Here is a 27,780-nt window from a genome sequence, read left to right on the forward strand (position 1 = left end):
TCTTGCTCTCAGGTCAGTCAAGGATGAGGCCTCAATACATTAATATGAGGCCCCCTATTGTCTGGTCAGAGACATCTGCTTTACCCCCCAGACCCATTGACCTGCTTTGTATCCACACATGCTTTCACATCATCATAGAAGTTCTCAGTAATTAAGATTTGCATGCTTCATTTCAGTGTAAGCCTCAAACATTTTTATTAATGGTTGCACACATACACGATATAACCACTAGGTGGTAGGCTTTAATTGATACTGAAACGGTTGAACTTTGACTAATTATAAATTCAAATAAATACATGCGATTTTTGTTGTTCACATTAAAATATTTCGTTTATACTTTTTAGATGTCACATACTTACTAAATTGCAACCATAAAATGGCACGTGATAATTGACTAGTAAACACTTCTATGAGACAATGGAAGGGCACCTCTCACAAATAACAAACACCAATGACTGACATAAGGTTAGGGCAGTAACAACTGACTTCCTGACGGCAATGACGGCTACTACAGAAAAAGCACCGCTTTGCACCATTCATAATAACATTGTTGTAAAGTTTTGGGTCGGTTTTATATTCCAGACTATCCTGAATGGGAGGTGTTTTTTTGTCAGGACAACGTCATCGATGCAACGCATTGTTAAAATCCAAATTCCACTCATACGGAACACCCTGGGTTCCAAAACAAGCGCACCCAACGTGCTCCAATATCAACGTGGTGACGTAAACTTTTTGTGTTGGCAAATCACGGTGTACGCTGGGCGGGCATTGTGAAGCAGTAGTTGAGTGTTAGCAGGCTAACTAGAGAAAGAAAGCTAACTAATCGTGAGAGTGGAAGTGGAGCTAACGTTAAAGGAAAAGCCAACTGTCAAAACAGCAGCGGGAACAGAAATTTTAGTGAAGTGATAATTCTCTTAGATGACTACATGAACAGATTTGTTGCTAGTTAATCAAAGACCGTGTTTGTCAGATGCCCGAGGAGCATTTTTGGATACTACATCGATTGTCCCATTTCCAAACGGAAACCATTTCTGGACAAGATAGTTCGTGCTAGCTAGCTAGCTAAGTGAATCATCCAGGAGACTTTTCATTGTCACCTAAAAACCTAAACTGAATGTTTTGTCTGTCATGAGTCCGGCCGGGTGCTCCCATGTGAACGGTTATAAGGTGGATAATTGGAAACAAAATCTTCGAGTCATATACCAATGCTTTGTTTGGAGTGGTACTGCTGAGACCAGGAGACGCAAGGTAAAAACACAGGAACTGCAACGTTAGCTTCAGAAACAAAAGTGAAGTAATGTTAATGTGGAACAGACTTGACACAGAACTGGAGTGCAAATGATGTCCCACATGAAGCACAATCACTGAACGGGCTTAACAAAAAAAGGGTCTTAATGAAACCACTCTCTTGCAGCAATAATGTTGCTAGCACACAGGTTAGCCAGCTAGTGTTATCACCGGTATGTTAGCTAGCAAGACTCTGCTTGGCGAACTGCGGAGAATGGTTGCCTCTTTGCAACCCTTAATTTCTCTTTATAAGCTCAAGCATTTATTATTCATGTTGTATCGTGAGCCAACCATCTAGGTAAGCCGAGCGGTTTTGTTTGGTTGATGCTGAACAGTTAGTCGGACGACTAAACTTAGATTTGAGGAGAGTTGTGGCCATGGGCTAACATTACCACACCAAATGGACCCATTGTGTCTTTCCACACGCACATACCGGGTCCACAGATTAGCAGGTTATCTCCCGGGCATCCCAGGTTAGTGTTTTCTCTGCGGTGCTCATTCACTCCTAAGTTTGGATGCTGGGACGTCAGCTCATGACTTTAGTGCCAATTTCTTTTTGGGCTCATACCACACCTGCTCGGCCTACACAGCTCCGAATAGCTTTCTACAATGTGATGTCATCACTGGACTGTGTTGCAGTTTTCACTCACTTTCCCTCCCTTTCTTTTCCTTTTTGTCAACTTAAACTTGTTTTTTTTCTCTCTTGGTGCTATGATGTTCATTCTGATGAAAACCTAGAAGCTTCATTTTTCACAGTGGATTAGCAGCATTTTGTAAGTTAGGTTGCTTGACTGACTGTTGTCACTAGAAATCCATGCGTCTCTTATATGTGTCATACATTTTTATTTTGTTGTGATAAAATAGGTGCTTCAGAGTGATGCGGGATGGACAGAGCTGGTGAGTTGATGCTTATCCCCTTTTCATCTTGCATTGACATGCTGTTGGTAGTTCAGATTAATAAGAGCTGGCTTGCTTTCTCTCCTCTTGCTCCTCTCTACCTGTGCGCCTCAGAGCCTTTTCATCTAATGGACTGAATATTAAATGTAAACCTACTTTACTGTATGTAGTGGAAGGAAACAGCCTGATCCTTGTGTCTGCTGTGATGCACTGTTACAGCTAGTAAGATTACCTAGTGGGAGGGTGGACCACAAGCAGAACAGCCTAGCTCAGTTACATTGCAGGCATGTTAAAGCAAATAGCTAGTGCAGAATGGTCGATGACCCTTTTGTTTATACTGTGTTGTAGTGATATGCTTTGCTTCTAGAACAGTGCTCACCTTGTTCATAATAATACCATCTCATAACACTCTGAAATACATCAGAATTTTTTTTTTAAAAAAAGTGCAGGTGAGCATCTGAAAATGTGTGTTACAGTTTTAAAAGGTTATCAGACAGTGTAGCGGGTGACCCTGCAACAATTGTTATTGTTGAATGTTAATTTCAACTGTCTGGTTCCTGTCTTACAGTCTTATCAGACATGAATGCAATCATCCACTCTGTCAGTCTGTCACAGAAATAAAAAAAAAAGGCCCTTTGTTTAGCTCACTTCTTAGGAATTCACAGTGTTCTTCTCAACATTATTTAGCTCTTGCAAACCTAACATGTCAGATTTTTGGAGAACATTTTTGTATACCAGGTTTTAGAGCCTCACTGTCTCTTCCTGCCATCCTTGCAGCTCTGTCACGTTCGTCATGACGATTTCTTCCACAACCATTACGTCATCAGCTACAGCCACTTTTCACTTAAGATTTGCCTCTGACAAAAACTCGTCATGACTCTGCCATGTTGACAGAAACAGCAAAAATATATGAGTATCGTGAAGTGTCTCTTCGCTGTTGTTCTACCATGTGGAAATCCAGACCTTCAGTTTTTAAGCCTGCTAGTTTACGTAGTCCTCAAGTCAGATAACATTCATGGACATATTTCTATCATAACCATTTAGGTTGTGCTGTCTTGAGTAGGTTTTGTACTCTTTGAGGCTGTCATTGTTGGTTTCAGACTAGATTGTATTGTATTTTTATGCTCTGTCCTCCAGTCTATGTCATCTATCAGTGCAGTTTTTTTTTTTTCTCCTTAGAAATGAATACCACCTAATTCTGCTCATATGCCACTTCATCGCAGTACAGCTGTGGCCTTGGAATCTTGAAGTAATCTTACATAACTGATAACTGGCCTTGTATTGTTTCTATCATTGTAATACCTTTACTGCATCTAATATGATACATTTTGGCCTTAAAGTCTCTGTATTTGTTCATTTATATTAGAAATGCCGCGATGGACATATTTCTTCCATAAGCTATGCTTTGAAAGCGGACATGTTGTTTATTTCCGAACACAGTTGTTGACAAATGGGGTTGTTTGGCAAATAGCATTTAAAGTCAGTTTTGCTTGCAAGTGCCATTCTTTAACCTTTTGTATATGATTTTGTTGTCTAACATCTCTTACTGTGTGTATATAGTGGTTCTGCTCTGCCCTTCTTGTCTCAGATGGTACAACCCTGACAGTACAGGTGACTAATGCAGAGAGAAAGGAGACAAATGTGGCTTCTGACCGAAGAGTTTTCACTACTGCCTAAATGTAGTCCAGGATGGCTATATTTGAGTAGGTCTATTGTGCTTCACCCCCGCTTCACTGAGACTTTTTACCACCTAACTAATCTGACATGCAGAGCAGGTGTGGTGCTGCTTCAGTGGTACACAGGCAGTGTATTCTCCTGAGGTGAGGGAATCTTCATTTTTGTTCAACATTAAATTATGAGCTAGCTGACTATTACATCGTGGTTTCCTAACATTGTGGAATAAACAGACTTACAAATCCTTCATCTGTCACTGCTATGTTGGAATGGTTATTGGAATAGTTGACATTAATGCTGTTAATGTTCGCATGGTTGATAAAACAAGAGCTTATCGTTGCTCTCCTTACCGCATTTTCTCCTTTATGGAGCTACAATAGTAGCAAATACACAGCAAGGACTGTAGTAAAAGATTTAGCACCTGCATTGAGGGAAATTGACAGACCATGCCATTCAGTGACTGAGGGATATAAAAGATGCATCTTGACATTGTGTTCAGACTTGATCTCATTAGCCAATGCCTTTTATCCTGAATTGCTGTTTTTCACCTCCCCTTTTTTTACCCCCCCCCTTTTTTTTTGTCCTTTTCAGTAGTCTGTCCCCAGCAGCCTCCCTGCAAGCTGTCATCCTCTCTACCTCAAGCTAAAATCAATTCCCAGGCGATGTGCGGGAACATTGGTGGAAAATCTGTCACCTGCTCTGCATGCACAATCTAAAGCCCACATGGGTAACAAATAGCAGAATGAATGCAAGAGTTAGGAGTTGCTAGAGACGACACTGCGGCCCAGTGTGGCTCAGGATGCACCATCTTTATCAGGCGACATTAGTATAATAATTCATTTTGTTATGTTGGCCCTAGATGAAATATCCCATTAGCTCGGGATGGGCATGTAGGTTTACACAGACAGACTGTGTGTGAATGTATACTTTGGAACTGGCACACAAATGTCAATTGTAAATTATGGGTTCAACTTGGTGACAAATTTGATTTGTTGTGACTCCTTTAGGCCTCTAGTCTCATGTATTTGTCCATAACAATGTGCACAAACACTAATAATACTTTTATAATTGAATATGATACAAACAGTCTATGAAGAAAACAACTGAAATGCAACTTAAGCAGTGTATTAAATAAGGGAGATAGCACACATAAGCAAGTATGCAATAGTGTAACTATATAGTATACCATGATGCTACCCATTTCTTCTGTGTTTTATTATATTCTGTTCTGGTTGAGGTGTCAGTTAATAGAAAGGTTGTGATGGACCATACCATGTAGTCAGAGGGGCTACACCCCATGTAGTCAGTCTGTCTCATGTAACAGAAACTGGCTCTGTTTCAGAACTGCAGAGGAGGAACTATTGTTCTGATCTACTTCCCTTTCTGTCTTACTTCAACCTCTGTCTCTTTATCTGTACTTTTTTGTGTTTGTGTGTGTTTTGTGAGTGAACGCATGCAAATGGGACATGAGCATTACTACGCCTTTCGCCTAAACAGATTTCAGATGTTTTCTCTCTTAATTGAGATTTATGTTCCATCAGATTGCCAAGCGCCATACAAGCAGACTTGCACAGAAGGATGTAAACAGATCTCACAGATAGAAACCTGCCTTTGCTTTTAACTGTTAAATTCATTCTTCCTGTCCTCCCAACTCCAGCCATATTCATAATTTATAGTTTGTGAATGGCTATGATGGTGGAGGGATAGTGTGAATATTCATGAAGGTCATGGTTATTTATTTTGTGTGCTCGCCTCCATCCAGCATATTGGACGGAATTTACTGGCATGTCGACTAAAACACTGCCACCGTGAAGGAATCCGCTACGCAGTTAAACCAGAGCTATTATCTTAGGTTGAGTGTTGATGAGAGGAAAAGCAGGGTGGGTGGGGTTAGCAGAATTTTACAGCGATAAATGCTTTGAAGAGTCTGCTGTCACTTTGATTAAAGGGGTAAAGGTCGTGATTAGAGAGCTGACTGAACTCAACTTTTTTTTTTTTCCCCCTCTAGTTTTGATAAATCATATATGATCAGAGGAACCATAACCCCCCCTCCATCCCGCAAGTGAAAACCCCCTTTCTGCTTATGATCTGGGAAGATGAGAGAGATATCATTCGCTAGATGTTGCTGGGAATTTCAGAGGTAGAAAATGGGTATATTTTCAAGGATGACACATTTACTTCCTTCTGTTACCCCCTTCCCCCTCTGTTCTTTTACTACACACACAAACACACACACACACACACACACACACACACACACACACACACACACACACACAATGCACTGAGGCACAGCCCATCCCAGAGAGCGGCTGATTCCTGTGCTGTGAGCAGATCTCTTTGTCAGATCAGTCTCCATCACATCACAGGCCTGCTCCCTGACTCATCAGCATACGTTTGTAGCATCAGGACCTATTCCTCCAGCCTCTTCATAGCCCTCGCTTGTTCCTCTTCTGCGCTCTCTCCCACGCTTTTTTCTTCCTCCTTTTCCGCGCTTTTTCTTTTCTTCTATTTGCGAATCAAGTTCAGCCCACGGTTCTTGTTACCTCTAGATCATCCCATTAAATCTGCGCAAAAATTGCATGTATTGTTTTAAGAATTATGATATTGTTGTTGTTGGCGGTTTTAAAGCTAGACAAAGGATTCACTGCATTGTTTAACGGTGTTATTAAAATATCACTGCCTTTTTTTGCTTTTGATTTTTCTTTTTGGGATCCTGAGAAATTCATAGCCAAGCCTCTAATCCTCTCATTCTCCCCTCTTCCCGTCCTCTTCTTTTTTTCTCTCATCCCACTGCCTCATAGTCAACACTCAGTGGGTTTGGTGATGTCAGACTTTGGTTTCTGGCCCTCATCCAGGCCTATTTCTTCCATGTCTGTGCACTCTCCGTCAGTCCCAAGTCTTGTCTAATGTGGCTTTCAGTCTGTCAGTCACTGTAGCTGTGCTCAGTGACTCAGACTAAATAAATGGCAAAAGGTCTGTAACCTCCTCCCAGAGAAAGCTTGGGCCTGGTGTGTCACCTTGTGGCGTCCCTCTGGCATGCTAACTGCATCCCTGTGTTGAAGAATAAGAGAACCTAGGCTCCTATAGACATTCAGCATCTTATTCAATAGTATGAAGGCACTGTAATTTACTTGATGTCTTTGCACTCCTTGTGCTGGGAGTGTAGTGCCACAGTGCTTTCATCCTTGCTGTATTTTCAGATCAGAGATGCTACACTTTTTTTTTCTGCCACTTACTGAAAGCTTGTTCTCTTACAATGCTTTAGCAATCTGCCACTAGGTAAGAAACCTGGTGAAGTAGATACGATGTAAGCACATAAGGAAAATGAGAGGGGTGGGATGCTGCATGAGGTTTGTTAATTTGGCATTTGCCTTCATAGCAGTAATGGAGACTTATGGAAAACGCAGTAACAAGGTTTACAAAAAAGATGTTTTGAGTTTTTTGTTATAGTCCAATATGCGCATTGACCATGTAAGCTTATTTTTATGAGGTGTTGAGGTACTCTGTTATGGGTCTAGTAAGGGTTTTTCACTCGGTCTTAGATTTAAGTATGGTTGTTTGTGTGACAGAAGCATGACTTTGCGTTTTGATGCTCATCTCTTTGAAAGCTCACTTTGACTGATTTCCCTCTCCCATCTCTCCCTCCCATGGACCATATCTTCTCCAACTAAAGACGATACCTCTCATTTGTCTGGCCAACAGGCGCTGGAACGACATCACTGCCACAAAGCATGCTGGTCATGGCCTGAGCCAGCCAATGAGGCTGCTGTCCAGCCCTCCCTTAGTACCACCATCTGGCTAATGAGCTGTCAATCACTCTCCAGGGGCTGACCAAGCCCAAAACCAAGAGGCAATCAATCTCTTCTAGTGTGGACACTCAATTATTCCCCATTGTTAAAACCTTGGACCCAAGTGACAGCTTTTTTGGGGCTAGGCATTTTGTCTGTAAATGGTTCTCTGTGCTTGTGAAAAGGGCGAACATTGTGGCATTAGACCTTTGCAGGATAATTCATTACCTGCCCTATATATACTGACTTTTAAAGATTCTGTAGTGCACTAATAGCCCCACTGTGCCTCTGCTCTGTAGGTAGTGCTTATAGATTTTCCTGGAGGTAATTTGTTCCTGTTCAAGGCTCTGTGGACCCTGATTGGTGGCATGGGGATAAAGGAGAAACCAACTTGTGATCAGATGAGATTTGAGTCCAGGGGGACCATTCAGAAGCGTTGTGGGTGTCAGTTACATGAACAGTCCCTTTTGAATGTCTGTGAGTGTGCGTGTGTTCTGCTGGTGAAGCGGAGTGGCTGCGGGCATCTGGTAGCAGCAAGGGTTGACAAATGATCACGCAGTCTTTTGTTAAGCTGGAGCTAGACTGTTAACCATCTGTGCAAATAAACATAAAGACACTGCTGTCTGCATGATGGGCCCTCTTTCCGTACATATTTGTCAATGTTTTTTCTTGTTGGTGTTCTTTGCAGCATAAGTCAGTATGAACTGGATAAGTGTCGGGTCGGTGCCCTTGTGTGATGGGGCTTTCTTCGACTACTTCTGATTCCTTTATGAGGCAGTGTGGCCCGTTTCTGTGAATGTGTGTATTCATCTAGGCCTTCTCTGACCATGTGTATATGGACAGAGGCAGCCAGTCTAGCAAAAAAAAGATTCTTTCACACCACAATACTAGCACAACACAAAAATATAGCACAAACCATCATTTGAAACTGTACTTGTGGGTTGTCTGTGATACAAAACCTAAGCTGCTCAAGTCGAAATGCCTCTACTGCCTCTATTTTTTTTTTACCTACACCCTCTGATCTCTGAAAATCAAGCACAACCATCTCATCATAATCAAGTGATCTTAATCACACTTACACATGCACGCCTTTGTACCCTTTCACATGTGATGCAAACCCTGTCTTATCGTACCAACCTACATAACTTTCACAAACCCATGAGAAGCATTGGACAGCATTTTTTTTTTTATCATGACGTCAAGGCTATTCCACAGTGAATATCTCAGCATAGTTCCACTCTGTCCACATTTTATTCACTTTTATTTCTTTTCCGTAGCTGGCAACAGGCTAGACTCCGTAGGCTGGGGCTCACGGTTTAGCTATAATGTCCTTATAGCAGCGTGACAGTATGAGGCCAAACTACACACTCCCAACAATCCCTCATCTCTCCCAGAACCCGGATTCATTTGGATGAAGTGGGAATAGAGTCGCACGCAAAGACCACACAGACGTCATTGTCAGCAGAGGTTACAATGAGCCGGTGGAGGACGGAAGTGAAAAAAGAATAGAGTAAAATTCATATTGTGTCGGGGCTGCTTCGTGAGACTGCATATTGCAGGGCAGGCATTGTCATGTGGAGATAGTGGGGAGGAGGGGCAGCCGGGCGGGGGTAACAACATCATCCTGCCAAGGCACTGACAGGCTGCAGCCCCACGGGGTCAGTCGGCAGCACAGCTCTGGAGCATCACTATCAGTCTCCTTCCCCATCTTCCCTGGGATTGGGGATATTAAATATAGAATCAGAGAAGACTGTGTGTTTTAGTACACATAGCAAATGCCTAATTGTGTCAGTTTGTATATTTGCTATGCGTATTTATCATGTGCAGTCAGCTGTCGTTAATTTTGTTCATATATGTACGTGTGTGTGTTGAGGTGTGAGGTGGCATGGTGAGTCACTGCTCTCATATAGCAGCACTCCACACTGTATTGACTCTCCCCTCCCCGGTCTGTTCTTTGCAGCAGCAGGAGCGTGCTCAGTAGAGCCAGACCTTTGTCCACATCATAATTGTCATCGTCATTCTCTCTCTCCTCCTCAGTTATAGCTCATCACATTATTGGCTCCGTTTGAATATATGAATGCATTAACCTAAATGCTGAGAGAGGAATAAAGCAGTCAGATTGAGAAAAACGCAGAAGGAAATGAAGAGTGTGATGCAAGGATGGTTACTTTATTTGGATATGTGTTATGCAGCTTGATGTAGAACACTGGAGGATTAATAGCTGTTGGACCTGGGTCATTGTTATCTGAAGGCCATTCACAGACTCATCAGACACACAAAGCATGTAATGCTATCTTATCTTCAAGTTAAAGATGTATTGGAGATCTATTCATCCAGCTAATGCCTGCCTAGATCTGTTCTTCCATCAATCAGCAGCTTTGTACGTTAATGGGCCATTCCCCTGGACACAGAACCCATCCTAACTTGCCTAGAGCGCATCCCAGATGGGAGATGCAGCCTAGCGCAGAGCGAACGTGAGCTTGCTACCTGTCTGACACTTGTTCCAGTCATCTGAGCCAGCGGCTGATCAATAGCTGATCTAATAGAACATTAAAAGCCCTGGGTGCAGAGAGACGCAGGACTGCTGACACTGAGGAATAGACAGCCTGTGAACCATGGTGAGAGGGAGTGAAACCGAAGGGGGGGCTGGAGCAGAGATAGATTTTCTGCCCGCAAAAGGGGCGTTGAGGCTGGTGAGGGTGAGGAGGAGGGCAAGGCGTGGCATTGGCAGGGTTTCTTGTTTTTGACTTGGAATCCTGGTGCAGAGGAAGAGGAGGAGGAGGAGGAGGAGGAGGGGTTGGGGATTAACAGCATCACTGCTTAGGTAGGATAGGCTTAGATTTAGGATTTCAGTCAGACTCAACTGTCTTTCCACATGACGTGGGGCTTGTCGTTTTACCTTTTCCTAGTGCCATAGAGGTTTTCATGCAGACTTTGAAAACATAAGTCCTGCTTCACTCTCAATCCCTTTTTTTTATCTCCTCTGCCTTTTATTTCTCTTAGCCAATCAGACAAGATCTACCCTACAAGTTTAAAGACTCTACTAGATGTCAGTCTTGATCTTGGTTTGTTCTTGTTTCTTCCCTCAGTCCATCACCAACCATTTATCCCCACATGGAAAAGCCTCCTCCCTGCTTTGATGCTGCCCCCTTCTCTCACACACCCTTTCAGAGCTGCCTGGCTAATGGACCAATTTGAATAAAAACAGAGCTTAGTGTCTGCTACCCTGCATATCCCCTGTACTGCAATGTCATCACAATCTAGCCCACGCCTACTAATGCTCAGCCAAAACACAGACCTGTCTGTGAGTTTTGCTGCCTATCTCTGTGACAGTGCATAGTAGCGTGTGTCTGGTGTTTCATGCGACGCCCATCCCCAGGGAACCCAGACACTAGCAAATGAACAACTGAATATTAAACTACTTATGTACATTCTGTCCACTGGTGCTCTGGAAGATCTGCATGGGACTGTTATTTCAATCTTGCACCCACCCGATCGGGCAGAATTTCCAACAGTTTCCGCCCACTCCCACAGATGAGCCATCCCAGTTCTGCAGATATTCAGGTCCCTATCATCTTTTTTTGGGGAGGGGGAAGCTGGGGGGGGGGGTTTAAAAATCTGTCTGTATTATCTGACAGGAAAAATAATACACAAGTAGAATCTTATGTATATTTGTTTTTATTGCTGCTTCAGGCTAGTCTTAGTAAAGTACCTTTTTTAAATATAAAAATATATACAAATAGCTTAAGCTTCAGGCAGTAGAAACATTATCGGCTGTTTTGTTGTTTCCCCTAGCAAGAAATGCCAGATGGTGGAAAGCAGTGTTATCGTTTACAAGTTAATGTATTTTTTTTTCAAGGTTTAGATTTTTTGATCGTTTCGTGGCAGTAACGTTCTAAAGCACAAATAAACGCTCACTCTTCCCCACATCGCTGCGGGAAGGTGCCAGATTTGGTGTGAATGCAGCATTACATGTATCCTGGGTGTATGAATGGTACTAAAACAAAGTTGTTTGTTTTGTCATATTACAATTGTTAATCTTACATAGCCACAAATAGATAGATTACCTCATCACTATGCAGCCTGCAAAGTATTAAAAATAACGTTAATATAATAATATTATAAATAATATTTTTCACTCACTTCCAAAACAAATGCACCCACTAGCCAGATCAAGACCTTTATGACACGAGGCGGTGGTGCTCATGGGAAATGCAGTCTTCATTCAGGTAAACACTACCGCTTTTGTCCACAGGGGCTGCCAAAATCAACACAAAATGAGTAACTTTAACTAGCGTGATAGTCATTGCTTTATTATACCACATAAAGCGATATCACTTTTAGTTGTTATTGTCATCCCATTCCACAGACTGTTGTGTGTTATGTGTCATCCAGAGAGAGGGAAGTGAAACTGACTTGCAGAACCTCTTATTTCTCTGGTACAATAAGCTTTAATGTTGTTCAGATGGTGTCAGATTATACTATTGTATCTCTAGTCAAAAGATGGCAATAGGCAGACAATACAGTACAGGGTCATTGAGTTCATGTCCAATAGCTTAAGTTAGGCGTGTAGGAGTATGAGTCTGTCTCACAAGCTACTTTTACACAGTGTACCAGAAACTGAAACCTGGTAAATATCTGCAGCCAATAGTTTCTTTTCATTTAATCTCTCTTCACCTTTGCTACACGCCTCCCTTTTCTCTGTCTCCTCTTTATGAGTGGGCGACTCATTGCGGCAGGTCTGCACCCTGAAAAGCTTTGATTAGATCGCACTGTCTTTCCTCTCTCTCCACCTCTGCTGTTATTATTCAATTTTCTCCTTCTGACAGGTTTCTGTTGTACTTTCACATCACCAATAGAATGATTCAAGGCAAAGCACTTCAGCTTGGCTGAAATGTTTTGCATTCGCTGGTGTACTGCTTGTTTTTAAAGTAACCAGATCCAAGGTGTTTTAGTTGACACTCTGCATGCTGTACATTTTTAGAGGTTCCATCCATTTTCTTTACCGCTTATCCTCGAGAGGGTTGTGGGGGAGCTGGAGCCAGCTGACATTGGGCGAGACGGGGTACACCCTGGACAGATCGCCAGTCAATCACAGGGCTAATATATAGTATAGAGACAGCCATTTAAACTCATGTTCACACCTATGAGCAGTCAAAAGTCACCAATTAACCTAACCTGCATGTTATTGGTCTGTGGGACAAAGCCGTAGTACCCAAAGAGAACCCATGCAGGCATGGGGAGAACATGCAAACTCCACACAGAAGGGCTCCAGCTGGCCGGTAGATTTGAACCCAGAACCCTCTCGCTGTGAGGTTTTTAGAGGTTCTGAATGTGAAATGGATTCAGGAGTATTCCTTATAAACTACCTTATCACGTCTTCGATGCTTTTTTTTTAATGCCTCTGTGACAGCCATGGCCTGGAGGCATTATGTTTTCGGGTTGTCTGTCCGTCCGTCCCATTCTTGTGAACGCAATATCTCAGGAACGCCTTGAGGGAATATCTTAATATTTGGCACAAACTTCCACTGGGGCTCAAAGATGAACTGATTAGATTTTGGTGGTCAAAGGTCAAGGTCACTGTGACCTCACGTCCGTCCCAATCTCGTGAACGTGATATCTCAGGAACGCCTGGAGGGAATTTTATTACATCTGGCACGACTCAAGGATGAGCTGATCAGAATTTGGTGGTCAAAGGTTCACGGTTACTGTGACCTTACAAAACACAAAAAAGGTTTTTGGCTGTAACTCAAGAATTCATACGCTAATTATGACCAAGTTTCACACAAATGTCTAATAGGATAAAATGATGAAATGATGACATTTTATGTTCAAAAGGTCAAAGGTCAACTTCACTGTGACATCATAATGTTCACACTTTTCTGGCCATTATGCAACGCCATAACTCAGGAACAGAAGGGGAGATTGTGACCATATGCCATATTTGGTCGGATACTGAATTGGTGACACTACTCTTGGGTGCCCACCTTGGTGCGGTGACTGTATAGATTTTCTGTGCTGCCCGGTTGAAGATATGTGTGAAGCATCCGAGTTTTAGAATTTGTAGCTTCTTTGCAGCAACATCCATATCTGAAGCTTTGTCTACTGTCATGGCTACAACTTTGTGTTCTATCAGAACCAGCTTTATTGGCCAAACATGTGAACACATACAAGGAAAATAGACTTAATACCTTTTTTATTAAATTCCTTCAAAGTCCTCACTACAAATATTATATGAGACTGGACAGAAATGGATGTAAACTGCAACTCCACTGGTTGGCGGAGGCATACAACCGCGAGGCAGTATTTCTAGTTTTCACCCGTGGAGTGGAGCAGCTGTTGAAGCTATCGTAGTGTCCATCATAGTGAACCAACAATGCCACCTCAGACAGCTCCAGCGTGATTTAGGCTTAATTTTCTGTCATCACAGCAGACATATAGCCTGTATGTCTGCGTTGCCTCCGTTGCTGTGTCTATTACCTCGAATGTCATCGGATGACTTTATTGTGAAACCTGTTAGAATGCGATTGGGGTCGTGTTTACTAATGTATGCTCACACACAGCATCTGTATCGCATTCCTCTCCACAATTTGCGACCCTGTCCACTTGTCTACCACACTTGTTCATTTCACGTTTTCTCTCCCCTATCTTACTACACGTCCCTTCACAAAGTTGGTGGACGGGCAACCCCCGTCAGTACCTCCATTTCTTGTTTTTAAAATTTTACATACAGAGAAACCATCAAAATATAATCTGATTTTGTATAAGATGGGAATCTGTGCTCCTGTTTAGCTCCTGTTGAGCTCATTTTTGCAGGTTTGTTGAATATGTCAGACATTCTAATGCAAAATTTCTCCGGTCACCAATGAGTGCTGTAGTCAAACCAATCGCACACACTCCAGCCGCTGTTAGTGTGTGCTTCAGACAGATTTCTGCTTGCCTTCTCCAGTGTGCCTGCCAAGCATTAAATCCCATCATGCCCTGCATGTGTTAGAGAGTGAAAGATTCAGCGTGGAAATATGTTATTCAACTGCACTGGATTTGTCAACAGGCCCAGTAATCTTTAGTCTGTCTTCATATCAGGCCTATTCAAGCACCGTGTCCTCTGAAGTGTTTGTGTGACTGACTGGCAGATAGAAATCTACTTTAGCTGGCAGGGAGTTCCACTCTGTCTGCCTACGCCACTCTACATCTCATCTCAGGGCTCTGTCCTGCTGCAGTGGATTTTCTGACCATCCTCTCTTTCCCTGCTCTCAATTCCTCTTCCGTTTGTCCCGAACCCATCCCCCTTCCTCCCTTGTGTCTCTCTTTCCAGGCCAAGTCGTGTATCTGTCACATGTGTGGCGCCCACCTGAACCGACTCCACTCTTGTCTCTACTGCGTCTTTTTCGGCTGTTTTACGAAGAAACACATCCACGAGCACGCAAAAAACAAGAGACACAATCTAGGTAAGCCACGCACTCGGTCACTCACTCTCAACTGTGTCAGAAACCATTCAGGAAGACGTTTGATTAAGTAATTGCTTTGTAGTGTTACTTCACACTAATCACAATAGAGCTAAAATGATAATATCGATATATTATCCCATCTTACATCCAATGCTCAGTCCCATCATGTCAGTCTTCACATTCACATGCACCCCTGTGGCCAAGTGCAGCATCAGCTATTATCAGCGAAGGATTACAGCATTACTTTGGGCACCTTCCTCCTCTGAGCTTACAGGGAGCCGAGCCTCACTCTAACCGCAGCACATTACCATTCTGGTGGGAGCGCCAGTCAAGTCATGGGTTTAAGCTACTACACTCCCCTTCATACAGCAGCAAGGGAGGGCTACACATCGCTAATCCACAGCTACCAGAAAGCTCAGCTTCAACCTCACATGCTAATTATGCTAAATAAGGTAATGGCGCTAATGAGCAAGATTTTGATGTCTTGTTATCCTGACGAGGACAGCTAAATATGGAAACAGGGGACACAGTTGGGTGGTTTGGTAGCTGACTTGAATGGCTTTAATTGATTTAATGCATTCCAACAGTTTGGTTACACACACATACCCCAAGTGCAGGGCTACAGTGTTAATTAGGTTTGAGCTTTCCACAGGAGCCTCTCTGACATTGGCACTCTGTTCTTCTCCACCTCTAATCAAATTAATCCAAACTCCCTAGTCTGCTAGACTGCTAGATAGCAAAGCTCCCTCCTCGGGACTACTTTAACATCTTTTTCTCCTCCTTTTCCTAACAACTTCACTCGTCAGGACTCCTCTCACATCTTATAACACTTTTATAACACTAACTCTTTTTTTTTTTTGGGCAACATCTTATCCCTTTTCTTCTAAACTCTCATCTTTGCTCTTGTCCTTCACTCAAGTGAGCGAAATTTATGAATTCCTGCTCATGTTTTGTGCAGTACTCATGGTCTGTATCTTCTTTATCTTGCTACCACTTGAGAGAAGAGAGAAGCTGTTAACAAATATGCTCTTGGTTTATCATTAAAAGAAAGACACCTTGGAAAGATGAATATTTTTTTTCATGTTGGTTAGTTGATTTTTCTTTCTCATTATTTATTTCCTGTATGTTCTCACATTTCAAGCACATGTTTGACACACACACACAAATCATGGCACCATGACCGCATCATATACATCAGTGAGGTTTTTTTTTTTTTTTCTTTTACATAAAGTGTTAGCTCACTTTCTCAGTGTGGGTAGCACCAAAACCAGAAAAATGTCCGGTTAGGCTAAAAATAGGTTGTCACGGCAACAGAGCCGAGGTATTGTTGCCGTGGAGTTTGAGAATGGAAGAGGAATGGTGTGTTAGTTGAAAGCACAGGTGGGGGTTGGAGACAAATACATCTATTCCATCACCGCTCCCCTCACATCTCCTTATAATTGTTCAGTTCAAGCAATGAGATGGAAACATATTGCGGTGAGTGCCCAAAATGCAGGTTGAAGAAAGGAAACGCTTATCTTGAGGCTGGCTCTACCGGCGAAGTGGAACATTAAAATAAAACCCAAAGTGTATTACTATGCTGGAAAAAAAAATCTATTTGTAATTATGGTGCAATCTCTCTTTCTCCTTCTTTTTCCCCCCTTGCAGCGATAGACTTATTATACGGTGGAATATATTGTTTTGTGTGTCAAGACTACATATACGACAAAGACATGGAGCAGATTGCCAAAGAGGAACAGAGGAAAGCCTGGAAATTACAAGGTATAGCACTGTGCTTTTCTATCACTGAACTTAAGGTTGCTTTTTTTTATACAAGGCCGATTGCTGTTTCGGTGATGTCACATTTTTGTTTCTTTGTATCCACAGGCATAGGGGAGAAATACACAACATGGGAGCCTACCAAGAGGGAGCTAGAATTATTACGACACAATCCAAAGCGGAGGAAAATCACTACGAACTGTACCATAGGTGGGCAATAGACTGCTTGTTTCTAAACAGTTGGTGTGTGTGCTGTGGGGATTCTCTGTTACTCTGTGTGTGTGTGTACATGGGCCTATGGCGCAACTGTACTTAGGGTCACTCATGCATTTAAGTGTGATACCCAAGGTCAACAGGACCGGGCAGCCCCACAGGCAGCGCACGCAGAGAGGCAGAACACAGTGTTCCCTCTCTGATAGATGCACACCACAACAGGCCTGAGTTTGTCTCTGTGTCTCTCCAGAATTTGTTTTCTCTCTGTTCTGTTCTCTCAGTGATCTGTTGTTTGGTTTCGTCCCGCTATCTCCTTTGTGTCTCTGATTATGTACATGGATTTTTGCTGATTTTATCTTTTTTTTTTTTGCCCCCTGCACGCTGTCTTTTGCCATCCTTCACCCCTTTATATCTTTAAAGAGCTGGGGCTGGGCAGTAGACTTTGTTTTTGTGTGCACACCAGGACCAGTCTACAGTCTTTAAGCCCTCACTGAGCGCTCTCTTCCAGAACCAAACCTTGCTCAATTGGATTACACCCAAGACCACGCTGTGTCTCACCTGTTCTGCTGGCCATCACTGGAAGACTGTAGCTTTCTTGCACTAAATGAATCCATTCACAGCTTCGGGGTCTGCTCCAGGATACACACAGTTTTGCTGGCACACCGGACCCAACACCATATTGTTAACTTTACAGCCACACATGCATACAAAAAAATGAATCTGAAAACGCCAGAGGGTTTTATGTCTAGTAACTATACAGGCATAACGAGACTGCAATTTTGTTGATAAGTAATAAGCAAGTTGGCCACAGATAAAACTCAGCCAGTCCAGAGAAATGGAGAATAATCAGGGCTTTAGTGGTGATTCAAATTCCCTACATTGCCAGCAGTATGAATCAGACGCACTGTAATGTTTAATCTTCATTTCCATGCTGTTCTCATACTTCTCTTTCTCTCTTCTTCTCCCGCAGGTTTACGAGGGTTAATAAACCTGGGCAACACATGTTTCATGAACTGTATTGTTCAGGCCCTAACACACACACCGCTGCTGCGAGACTTCTTTCTTTCCGACAGACACAAGTGCGAGATGCAATCAAACTCCTGTCTGGTGTGTGAGATGTCGCAGCTCTTTCAGGAGGTACGATACACAGTTTTTATGTGTGTGGGATTATAAGTTTACAAAGGGAGAAATAAAAAAAGGAAAGTGTATTCTTTTGGTCAAAACTGAGCCATAAATTGGGAGTTTTTAACAACCATATAACACAGAATGTTCTCTCGCAGTGAAACCCACTGCAGAAGGCTGAGTCACTGTTGCACTCTTTTGTCGAGTGCAAGGGAGAGGCAGAGAGGAGGGGAAAAAAAAAAATCCTGCCTGAAAGGAATGTACAGAACCACATACAAATGAACGAGCAGAATTCAGTAATTACACCTTTATTGAATTATGTTGCGTGGCCATTTATAGCCTTTTAATCCCAACTCTTTGATATGAAAGTTTGGCATTTTACATCTGACAAACTCATTGGCCCTGACTGTTATGTAATGGCTGCCTGCTCTGCTCCCACACTGCCTCGCTTTTTTCTTACACCCTCTCACTTCCCGGTATATATGGGCCCACAGATGGCAAGTGGTGCTATAATGATTTGAGTCATCACCCGCCTCCCCCCTCCCCCCCCTTCACAACGCGCGCACACACACACACACACAGCTCTGCCCTGTCTCAGTTGGCTGAACCGATCAGCTACATAACACATAAAGTAGGTAATCGCTCACCTCCATCACCCAGGGAGGCAGACATTGATTGAGTATTCAACTGCGTCTGCAACAGAAAATTCAGGGGCAGTCATACCATAGAAATTAATCTATTTAAACACTCCCCAACACACACAGTTATCATTCCCACCACCACACTCTGTCCCCAGCTCTCTAATTTCATTGCTTACTTCCAACACACCTCCTTATCGTCATCAAAAGCGTGACTCAAGCGCACACAAGCATACACACACACACACACACACACACACACACACACACGTGTGTTGTGCTCAGAGCTTTTTAGATGTGGAGGTGAGAAGAGGCACAGCCTGCTTTGATCAGCCACTCTCTCTCCACCCCCCACCCCCCCCACCCACCCCACACCCCCCTCCCTCGTTTCCTCCTCTTCTTGTCACGTCTTTTCGTTTGTCAACCACTTTCAAACTGCTGAAAAGGAGCAGACTCTGTAAGATTGCAAGATTCAAAAGGGACGTCAGCGCGGCATGTTTTTCCCCTCTCACAGCTCAATCAGACTTCAGAGAGAGCAGAGGAAAATAAAGCGAGGTGTGCGCGACATCTACGTGTCGAGAAATGAGAGCCCTCTCAGTCATTAATGAGCTCTGGTTGGAACTTCATCGTAGCGTTTGCACCCTGCCAACTCTTGCACTCTGCTTAGTTGTGTTACTTTCTTACTCACATATTTTGACCCTGACCTGGATTGTCACTCACTCTTAATTCCCATGGCAACCCAAAGACTCTGCAACGCTTTACAGATGGATGTTTTTTGCTACAAACGCTCCCGTTTTGCAGCCACTTTGTCTTCTCTGCCTTGTGCCTCACACCTCCCGTCTCTATGGATGTGCTTTTAGGTGACGTGGTGGAATTCATTCATATCTGACAAGGCCTGTAGAAAGGAGCCGTTAAGAGAGATAATCACCATGACTGACAGAGCATTTCTGTTATGGTTCCACCATGAATTATAGATGGCGATGAGAAATGTAGCTATGAAACTGGCAAAGAGGTGATAAAATATATTACACCTAGTAATACCTGGAAAAATAGGCTAACTACCCTCTCCCCTTCATCCCCACCACCTCTCCCATCTTTCTTCCCTGCTCTCAGTTCTACTCGGGCCACCGCTCGCCCCACATTCCCTTCCGGCTGCTGCACCTGGTGTGGACTCATGCACGTCACCTCGCAGGCTACGAGCAGCAAGACGCCCACGAGTTCCTCATCGCAGCCTTGGATGTACTACACAGGCACTGCAAAGGGGACACCATCAGTAAGTTTCACTTGACTCCATGTGACCAATTGCACTATTATTAATACCACATTTAGGATACAAAAATCATAGCATGCTGTCCTTAAATGCAGTGACTTTAAAGGGTTTACTCTAGATGTTGTTTTTTTGCATGTGCGTTCTTGAATATTTTCTGTCAGACCAGTGCACATCGCCTTACTTCACAGGAAACATACTGAAGGACACCCACAATAGTGTGTAGCAAAGGGACGGCAAGCAAGCAGTGTGAGAAATGTCAATATGCCCTGCTACAGTACAATGACAGGCTCAATCACCCGCAGACCCTGCAGTAAGGCTCACTCTGATTGGCTATAGAGAATGCAGAGAGTTTTGAAGTGCCAAAAAGGGTTCGCAGCAGGGGAATGGTGAAGTGAGAAATACAGACAGACAGAGTCCTTCAAAGGTGCTAAAGAGGTTGTCGGTGTTATCTCGGTGTGTATTTATACTTTCTGCTCTCTGTGCTCTGCAGGAGATGACAATGGGAAGAAGGCCAACAATCCAAACCACTGTAACTGCATCATTGACCAAATCTTCACTGGGGGCCTGCAATCAGATGTTACTTGTCAAGTTTGCCAGTAAGTGTGTCTAGTGTGACTTTAAAAAAGTGTAAAGCAGCAAGGGAGAGTTCACTGAAACACAGTCCCACCGGAGATGTTTGCTGTTGATTCATCCTGATAGAACACTGCATCAGTTCCTACGCTGCCCCTCCTTCACCGTCTACCTTTACCCATTCATACATCATCCATCTATCCCTGTTGTTCTCTGATGCCGTCGTAGTCACCTCTCACCACTGGGCTGATCGCTGCGGACACCACCTGTCCTCCCAGAGTGGGCGAAGCACTGGTTGTGTCCTCTCCACTGCTCTTATTTAAAGGCCTGGTCCCTGCAGAGCCGCTGTAAGGGGGGTTGTCTAGACAGCAGCACAACTCAAGCGTTGCCTGCCTGCCCCCTAGAGCTGTCCTGTCACATTAACACTAACACGCTGCACTGAACTGCAAAGCACCTCGCCCTGTCTAGCAGGCAAGCCGGGCCCAGCTCCATGCAACATTACCTGCCTCCACAGTTAAAAGAAACACAGCTGATGTGATGCTGATTGTTGTGTATCATTCTGACCATAAATTGAACCACTCCACAATCATGAAACGATTTTCATGTTGACTACAGATCGTCCATGGGTAAGGCCTTGAGCAACAGAAAATGTGTTCCCTCCCCAGGGTTTTTTGAGCAAAAGTGGTTTCATATTGATAGCATGTTACTGCAGGGTTGGTCCTCTTAGCGCCATAAATGCGTGACCACTTGCCTTAACAGCCACCTGCTGGTACCTCTGGGTATTACAGCACCATGACTCATCTAATCAACAGTGATGATGTAGAGCACATCCACTGTACATATACAGTATATTTGTTTATAATGCATGTATTCTACAGTGGAGCCTCCATTTTGCCTGGGCTGCAGTCCATTACAGTCACTGGGTTGTAATAATACAAATTCCTTATGTAAAGCCAATTTTCTCTGATGTAACTTCATTGAATTGCAAATGGAGCTGGAAGAACAGTGTGGATATTATGCACATGCACACACTCAATCTCCCAGCAGCCTTTTACAAAAAACATGATCAGAATCTACAGAGGCTGTGTGAATTCAAGCTTACGTATTGCCCTCTATGTCATCATCCTTTCACCACGGCTTGTAACGTGTGACACACAAACCTACATACAACCACGCATTATTTATCGAATGTAAAAAATTTGGACTGAAGGATGCCCTCTCTCGTCTCCTTTTCCTCCAGTGGGGTTTCCACGACGATAGATCCATTCTGGGATATCAGTCTGGATTTGCCTGGCTCATCCACGCCTTTCTGGCCCCTGAGTCCTGGAGGGGATGGCAGCACAGTCAACGGAGAGAGCCACCTGACAGGGTCCACCACGCTCACAGACTGCCTACGCAGGTACAGCTTCAGTCTCAGATGACACCAGACAGGTCGTCTTTTTATTGCCTGTCACTCTTTTTGTACATGTTTAAACTAAGTTTGTAGTCATCCTGGTTGTTGAATAGATAGTAGTAGTATTAATCAAAAGAGTTCCTTGCAAATGTCCCCCTCACATGTCAGATGCATTTGACATACTATTTCTAGCTATGCTCATCTGCGCTGAAGCACAATAGCACTAAAAGCTTTGTTAGTGGATTGAAATGATTCATATTCATTAGATTTGGAAAGGAGAGGCGGTATTGCCACTCCCTAACTATTTTCTTTCAATAGGCTTTTTTTTCCCCCCTTTATCCCTCCTTCGCTTTCTCTAAATTCATGGGTATCAAACGTCTCCACTCAGACAAATAAATTTCATTCATTCCTTCACTTGTACGAGGGGTCACATATGGTGTCTGCTCAGGCACAACAACCCTGTTATCACGGGATCTCATCTTCTGCCATCACCAGGTTGGCAGAGCAGGTGTGACCTCTCATATCTCCTCTTCTGCCTCTTCATTCTTGCAATTTCTTTTCCTCCTCTCCTTATCTTATTTCATTCCCTCCCCTCTCCACCTAATTCCTTTTCCCCCGTGCCCTCTCACTCTCTACCTCTCGCATTTGTCTCATCCTCCCCCTCTCTTTCTCTCGCCTCCTTTCCCTCTGACTTTTTTTTCCTACTGCAGCTCCTCACACACCCCTAGTTGCTGCAGCAAGTCTCTTAAAGGTACAGAACTGGTTGCTGCTGTTGCCGTGGTGACAGAGGCGTTGGCAATACCAGCAGGGCTCTGGGTTGTGTGTGCTGACATACAGAGTGGCTGCACCAAAACTCTGCAGGCACAGGCCTTCAGATATCTTCACATTAACCTCGCGCCTGGACTCATATGACTAAACAAGTGTGGCTGGGTGCAAAAGGAACAATCAAAGAACATGTGTGACATAACCAAAGAAACCATAATAGCTTTCCTCCTCTTTCTTTTTTGGCCCACGTGTTCTCCGCTCTTACACATTCTCTCCCTTCTCTGTTATTTCATTCCTCACTCTTGCAGGTTCACACGGCCAGAGCATCTAGGAAGCAGTGCCAAAATCAAGTGCGGCGGTTGCCATAGTTACCAGGAGTCCACCAAACAGCTGACAATGAAGAAGCTCCCCATCGTAGCATGTTTCCATCTCAAAGTAAGTCAGCCAGTGACAACATACTGCCAATTATCACTTGTTACAATATCTGTCACCGTCTGACAATGTAATTATTTAAGGGAACAATGAGCTTTACTCACACACCTAATTTAGATCAGTCATTAACACAAACTAGAAGATACAGTAGTATTTTAGTACTTTCATCCATACCATATTGCAATATATAAATATATATGTATGTAGTAATATATGATACATTTTGCCCTGTGTGTATGCAGCCTTACATCTGATGGAAGCAAAGTTCAGATTTTGCAGTGACTTAGCTGTCTGGTACATTGCTTGTGCGTAGGTGTGTTCATAATTCGATTCAGTTGTTGGTGCATTACATCCTGCTGTGTAACCCTCTCACACAGTGTCCCAGGACACCTGTGATTTTTAATGACTCGTACAGTCCTCCATTGTCCATGTTTTATTTATCATACAGTATTTGGAGGCTATAATGTATTTATGATATTCATAGGAACAGGCTGCAAGAAGATCGTCTTAGATCAATCCAAGCTTGTTATTATCTTGCTATGAATGTGTAAATGTGTGACAACCAGGTTAGAAAACATGCATTTCCACTTCTCACTTGCTGTGTGATATTTTGTATGTTGTAATGGTGATGCTTGTTATTTCTAAATATGTTTCTTCTCCCCTCCCCTCCCCCCCACACACTCTCTCTCCCTCTCTCTCTCTCTCTTGCCATTTCTCTGCCCCTTCCCCCCTCTCTTCTCTCATCCTCCCTCTCTGGCCATCTCCAGCGGTTTGAGCACTCTGCTAAACTGCGGAGGAAGATCACTACATATGTTTCCTTTCCTCTAGAGTTGGACATGACGCCCTTCATGGCATCCAGGTGAGACTCCCATAGCAGTTCTTTTTTTTTTTTTTTTTTTTTTTTTTAAACCTAGCAGCCCCTCAAGTTCTCTACCCATATTTTAAACGCTGTATTGCCAGTGTGAACATCCAGACAGAAAAACCCCATGGAAGCCTCTCTAACTAGCTTAATATATTTTAATGTTTACACATGTACATATGATATATTATACATGTGTGCACTGTGTACTCACAGTTGTTGCACATGTCTGCATTTATGCTAAAACAGCTTCATGAAATGTTCCCTATAAATATATATTAGTGTCAGTGGAGCATGCAGCAGCGGTCTTGCCCCACCCCTGGTTGTAGCGTCCATTCAGCGCTGTTCAGAGAGATAGTGAGATCATTAGAGTTACTGGCAACAAAGATATCTGCTTTCATAGATGGGATAACCCTGCCACCTAGTGGATATTTCTAACCCCGCAGCATGTTTACACAGGATTTAAGAACGCTAATGTCTTTTTTTTTTTTTTCCTTCCCTGTCTCCCACAGTAAAGAGAGCAGAATGAACGGGCAATATCAACAGACGGTTGATGTTTTAAACAACGACAATAAGTGAGTATCTTGGGAAACATGTATTACAGCAAACTGATTTATTAACACTCCACCGCCAGCAGCACTGACATCACAGTAGAAATTTCTACTCTAGCACAGCAGCACATGCTAATGATCTGAAGCAGTGGGCTGTGACTTCCCCAAATTAAATCAATTTGAAGCCTATTAAAAGCTGCTTGCTTTTCTTCATCCATGGCAGTTACAATGGCTTTCATTTTCCAGGACATTTACTTAGAATTTACTGTCTTAATGCGGTTGACAGGTTGTTTGTGCTAAAGACAAGAGGCACTATACAGAGTGCTCTCTAAAATGTGAGATTTAAGCGCCTGTGTATGGTGAGGATAATGGAGTAGGTGAAGTTAGACAGCAGAACAAAGGCAAAAAAAAAAAGGCCTGCTCATCATACCTTTTTGAATGTCTTTTTATTTTCAGGTATTCCTTGTTTGCGGTGGTCAACCACCAAGGCACATTAGAGAGTGGCCACTACACCAGCTTCATCCGCCAGCACAAAGACCAGTGGTTCAAATGTGATGATGCCATAATCACCAAGGCCAGCATTAAGGATGTACTTGATAGTGAAGGGTAAGAAAAGAAACATTAGCAATACTCCAAATCATTACACAGTATACAAGCTGAATCCAATATAAAGCTGCAGTGATTAATCATTTTTTTAAGGGAAAAAAATGCCCAAAGTCTCTGATTCCAGCTTCTCAAATGTGAATCTTTTCTGGTTTCTTTGGTCTTTTATGACAGTAAACTGGATATCTTTGGATTGTGGACTGTTGTGGACAATACAAGACATTTTAAGATGTCACCTTGGGCTTTGGGAAACAGTTATTGACATTTTTCACCATTTTCTGACATTTCATGGACCAAATAACTCATAGATTAATCGTGAAAATAATTGACAGATGAATCACTAATGAAAATAATCGTTAGTTGCCCTAATCCAATGTTTCTTTTTTCCCTCAGGTATCTCTTATTCTACCATAAACAGTTCCTTGAGTATGAGTAGTCTTTGTGACCACTGACCATGAAGAACCACTGCTTCTAATGAGAGAGTCAAGGGACTGGGGACAGTATGAAACACAAACACACAAACCTACCTGAAACTCTTTGACTACCAGTCTGCTCCTCCAGCTCTGGAGGACAAAAAAAAAAAAAGACGTGTGAAATCATGCAACCTTTCAAAAGAAAAAAAAAAAAAAAACAAGCACTGAGCTACTTCTTGGCATCTACTTGACAAAACTGAATGAAGAGGAGAGAAGGAGGAAGAGTCAGGCGTCGTCAGTTCCAGGCTTGGGCAGAGGGAAGAGGCCCCACCCCCTCACTCTCTCACCCCTTCCTGCTGCAGGGGCAGAGTCTGAGCGTGACTGACTGTCATGTCGATTGGGCACATCTGGATTCTTATTACAGTATTCTGACCCCCCACCCCCACCCCACACGCACACGCACACACAAACACAAACACAAACACACACACACACACACACACACACCCTCCATTTCTCTCCCATGGTGCTCTCGTTTCAACTGACCAAGCATTTAACTTGATGGAAGACAGTTTGTTGTCATATGCATACGGGACTGAACGCAAAAAAATAAAATAAAATCAACGTATTATGAACTTTGCAAGAACATTTTTAAAGCTATGGTTATGATTCTTATCATTTGTGATTTTAGTTATGAAATACTGTATGAATCTACAGTAGTATACATCTATTTTTTAAGAGCAAAGAAAACATGGGAGAGTGTAGAGACGCTGCCTTTGCCAGTTGCTGGGGAAGCGCTGCCATGGAAACTAAACAGATTTGGACCTGAGTGTGCTCATGTTCCATTATTTACTGTGTTGTTTTATTTTTAAGTCTGGTTGAGGGCAGGGAATATCTATTTTTTTTAGCAACTCATTGAATTTTGAGATTTTGTTTACTGTTCTTTTCAGTGTCTTTTTTTAAAAAAAAAAAATTTCAGTACAGTCATTATGTCCCTCGCTGTCCTGGTACTGGAGATGTTTTTGGACGTATTATACTTTCATTCTTGTGGAATTGTTGGTATAATGATGGTGAAAATTAAATTGGCTCACCTTTGCTGTTTATGAATTGTATGTTGAATGTGAGCTTTGGGTTTCGTATGGCAGTCTGAAGAGAAGACTCAATACATGAACTCCAGTTGAGGTCCTGTATTATGTGAGAATGCTGTGGTCTCTGCTCATTGAACACCTCGAATGCTCTGTGCAAAAAAGAAAAAAAAAAAAAAAGCCCAATTTAACAACACTGCATGCAACTGGGCTCTAATAATTTTATATGTGAAAATTTGCCCTCAGTAATGCCTCAAGGCCTGCCGCCCATCATGATATTTGTTCTGTAGTTTGGGGATGGGAAAGTGATCGTATGGGATATATAGAGGGTAAAACACATTGCACGTACATGGGCACTGTGCGACCACAGCCTGGCTCTGAATCCATCAGTGTTATCTTCTCCATGGCAACTGTGTGGCTGGTGTAGACCGCTGTGGTTCGTGGTGTGTCTTGCCTCTGCAGTGCAGTAAACCCAGTGCTCTATTCAATCAGTATGCTGTCAAGTCAGACTTTAGATAATGCACATACACATCAGGGTGTTGTGGTCTGTTTTGTTTGAATATCACTTGATTGTGTATGTATTAAAAAACTGAATAAAAAAAAAATATCCACTCATGTATAAGATGAGGGCCCTAACCTATCACAAAGTAATGCCACATACAAACCACAACCCCTGGTTGTTTAGCTGCTCTGTAATTGAAAACAAACATGCATATCCTTTGGTCTGCTGCAGAACCTCGGCTAGAGGGCAACGTGGGTTTCTGAACAGTCAAACTTGTGAAATGGTCGCACTATGGTTTTGATGTATCATGGAGCAGTTAAGGCCACCCAAGGACATTCAGGGACGCAGCTGAAACGAAGAGGAGAGCTTCATTATCCGTTTCAGTAATTAAACTCAGAACAAAACTGGAATGTGTATGTGCTGTCTTTTACTTAATTTTCCTTTCACACTTTTTTCTGCACCAATTCCACAAGTTGTGTTTAAAGCGGTCTGTTGCACAGTCCCTGTGT

At 43.0% G+C, this 27,780-nt stretch overlaps 1 protein-coding gene across 4 annotated transcripts; it reads left to right on the forward strand.

Annotated features, from left to right (window-relative positions):
• Positions 1-714: 714 nt before the first annotated feature.
• On the forward strand, positions 715-27,681 carry LOC121883862 (ubiquitin carboxyl-terminal hydrolase 22-like). 4 transcript variants are annotated; one of them, XM_042392321.1, is made up of 14 exons: positions 721-1,248; positions 2,152-2,184; positions 14,965-15,097; positions 16,745-16,858; positions 16,964-17,065; positions 18,039-18,205; positions 19,942-20,101; positions 20,589-20,694; positions 21,909-22,067; positions 23,135-23,261; positions 24,026-24,117; positions 24,630-24,692; positions 25,125-25,274; positions 25,665-27,681. In XM_042392321.1, exons 1-14 carry the CDS (start codon positions 1,129-1,131, stop codon positions 25,705-25,707), a joined length of 1,569 nt encoding a protein of 522 aa, XP_042248255.1. In that variant the 5' UTR covers positions 721-1,128; the 3' UTR covers positions 25,708-27,681. The 4 variants fall into 4 exon arrangements, with proteins under 4 accessions (XP_042248254.1, XP_042248255.1, XP_042248256.1 ...); XM_042392323.1 differs by lacking the exon at positions 721-1,248 and adding an exon at positions 1,330-2,060; XM_042392322.1 differs by lacking the exon at positions 2,152-2,184 and having other exon boundaries at positions 723-1,248.
• The last annotated feature ends 99 nt before the right edge of the window (positions 27,682-27,780 follow it).

The sequence above is a fragment of the Thunnus maccoyii genome, chromosome 18, assembly GCF_910596095.1.
Source record: "Thunnus maccoyii chromosome 18, fThuMac1.1, whole genome shotgun sequence".
NCBI classification, from domain to species: domain Eukaryota; kingdom Metazoa; phylum Chordata; class Actinopteri; order Scombriformes; family Scombridae; genus Thunnus; species Thunnus maccoyii.

Excerpts from the sequence above, each read along its gene's own strand:
- LOC121883862 (XM_042392320.1), top strand. The coding sequence starts at position 1,129 with ATGAGTCCGGCCGGGTGCTCCCATGTGAACGGTTATAAGGTGGATAAT. Across the intron at positions 17,066-18,038 it reads CACTACGAACTGTACCATAG|GTTTACGAGGGTTAATAAAC; the intron begins GTGGGCAATAGA and ends CTTCTCCCGCAG. Across the intron at positions 25,275-25,664 it reads GATGTACTTGATAGTGAAGG|GTATCTCTTATTCTACCATA; the intron begins GTAAGAAAAGAA and ends TTTTTCCCTCAG.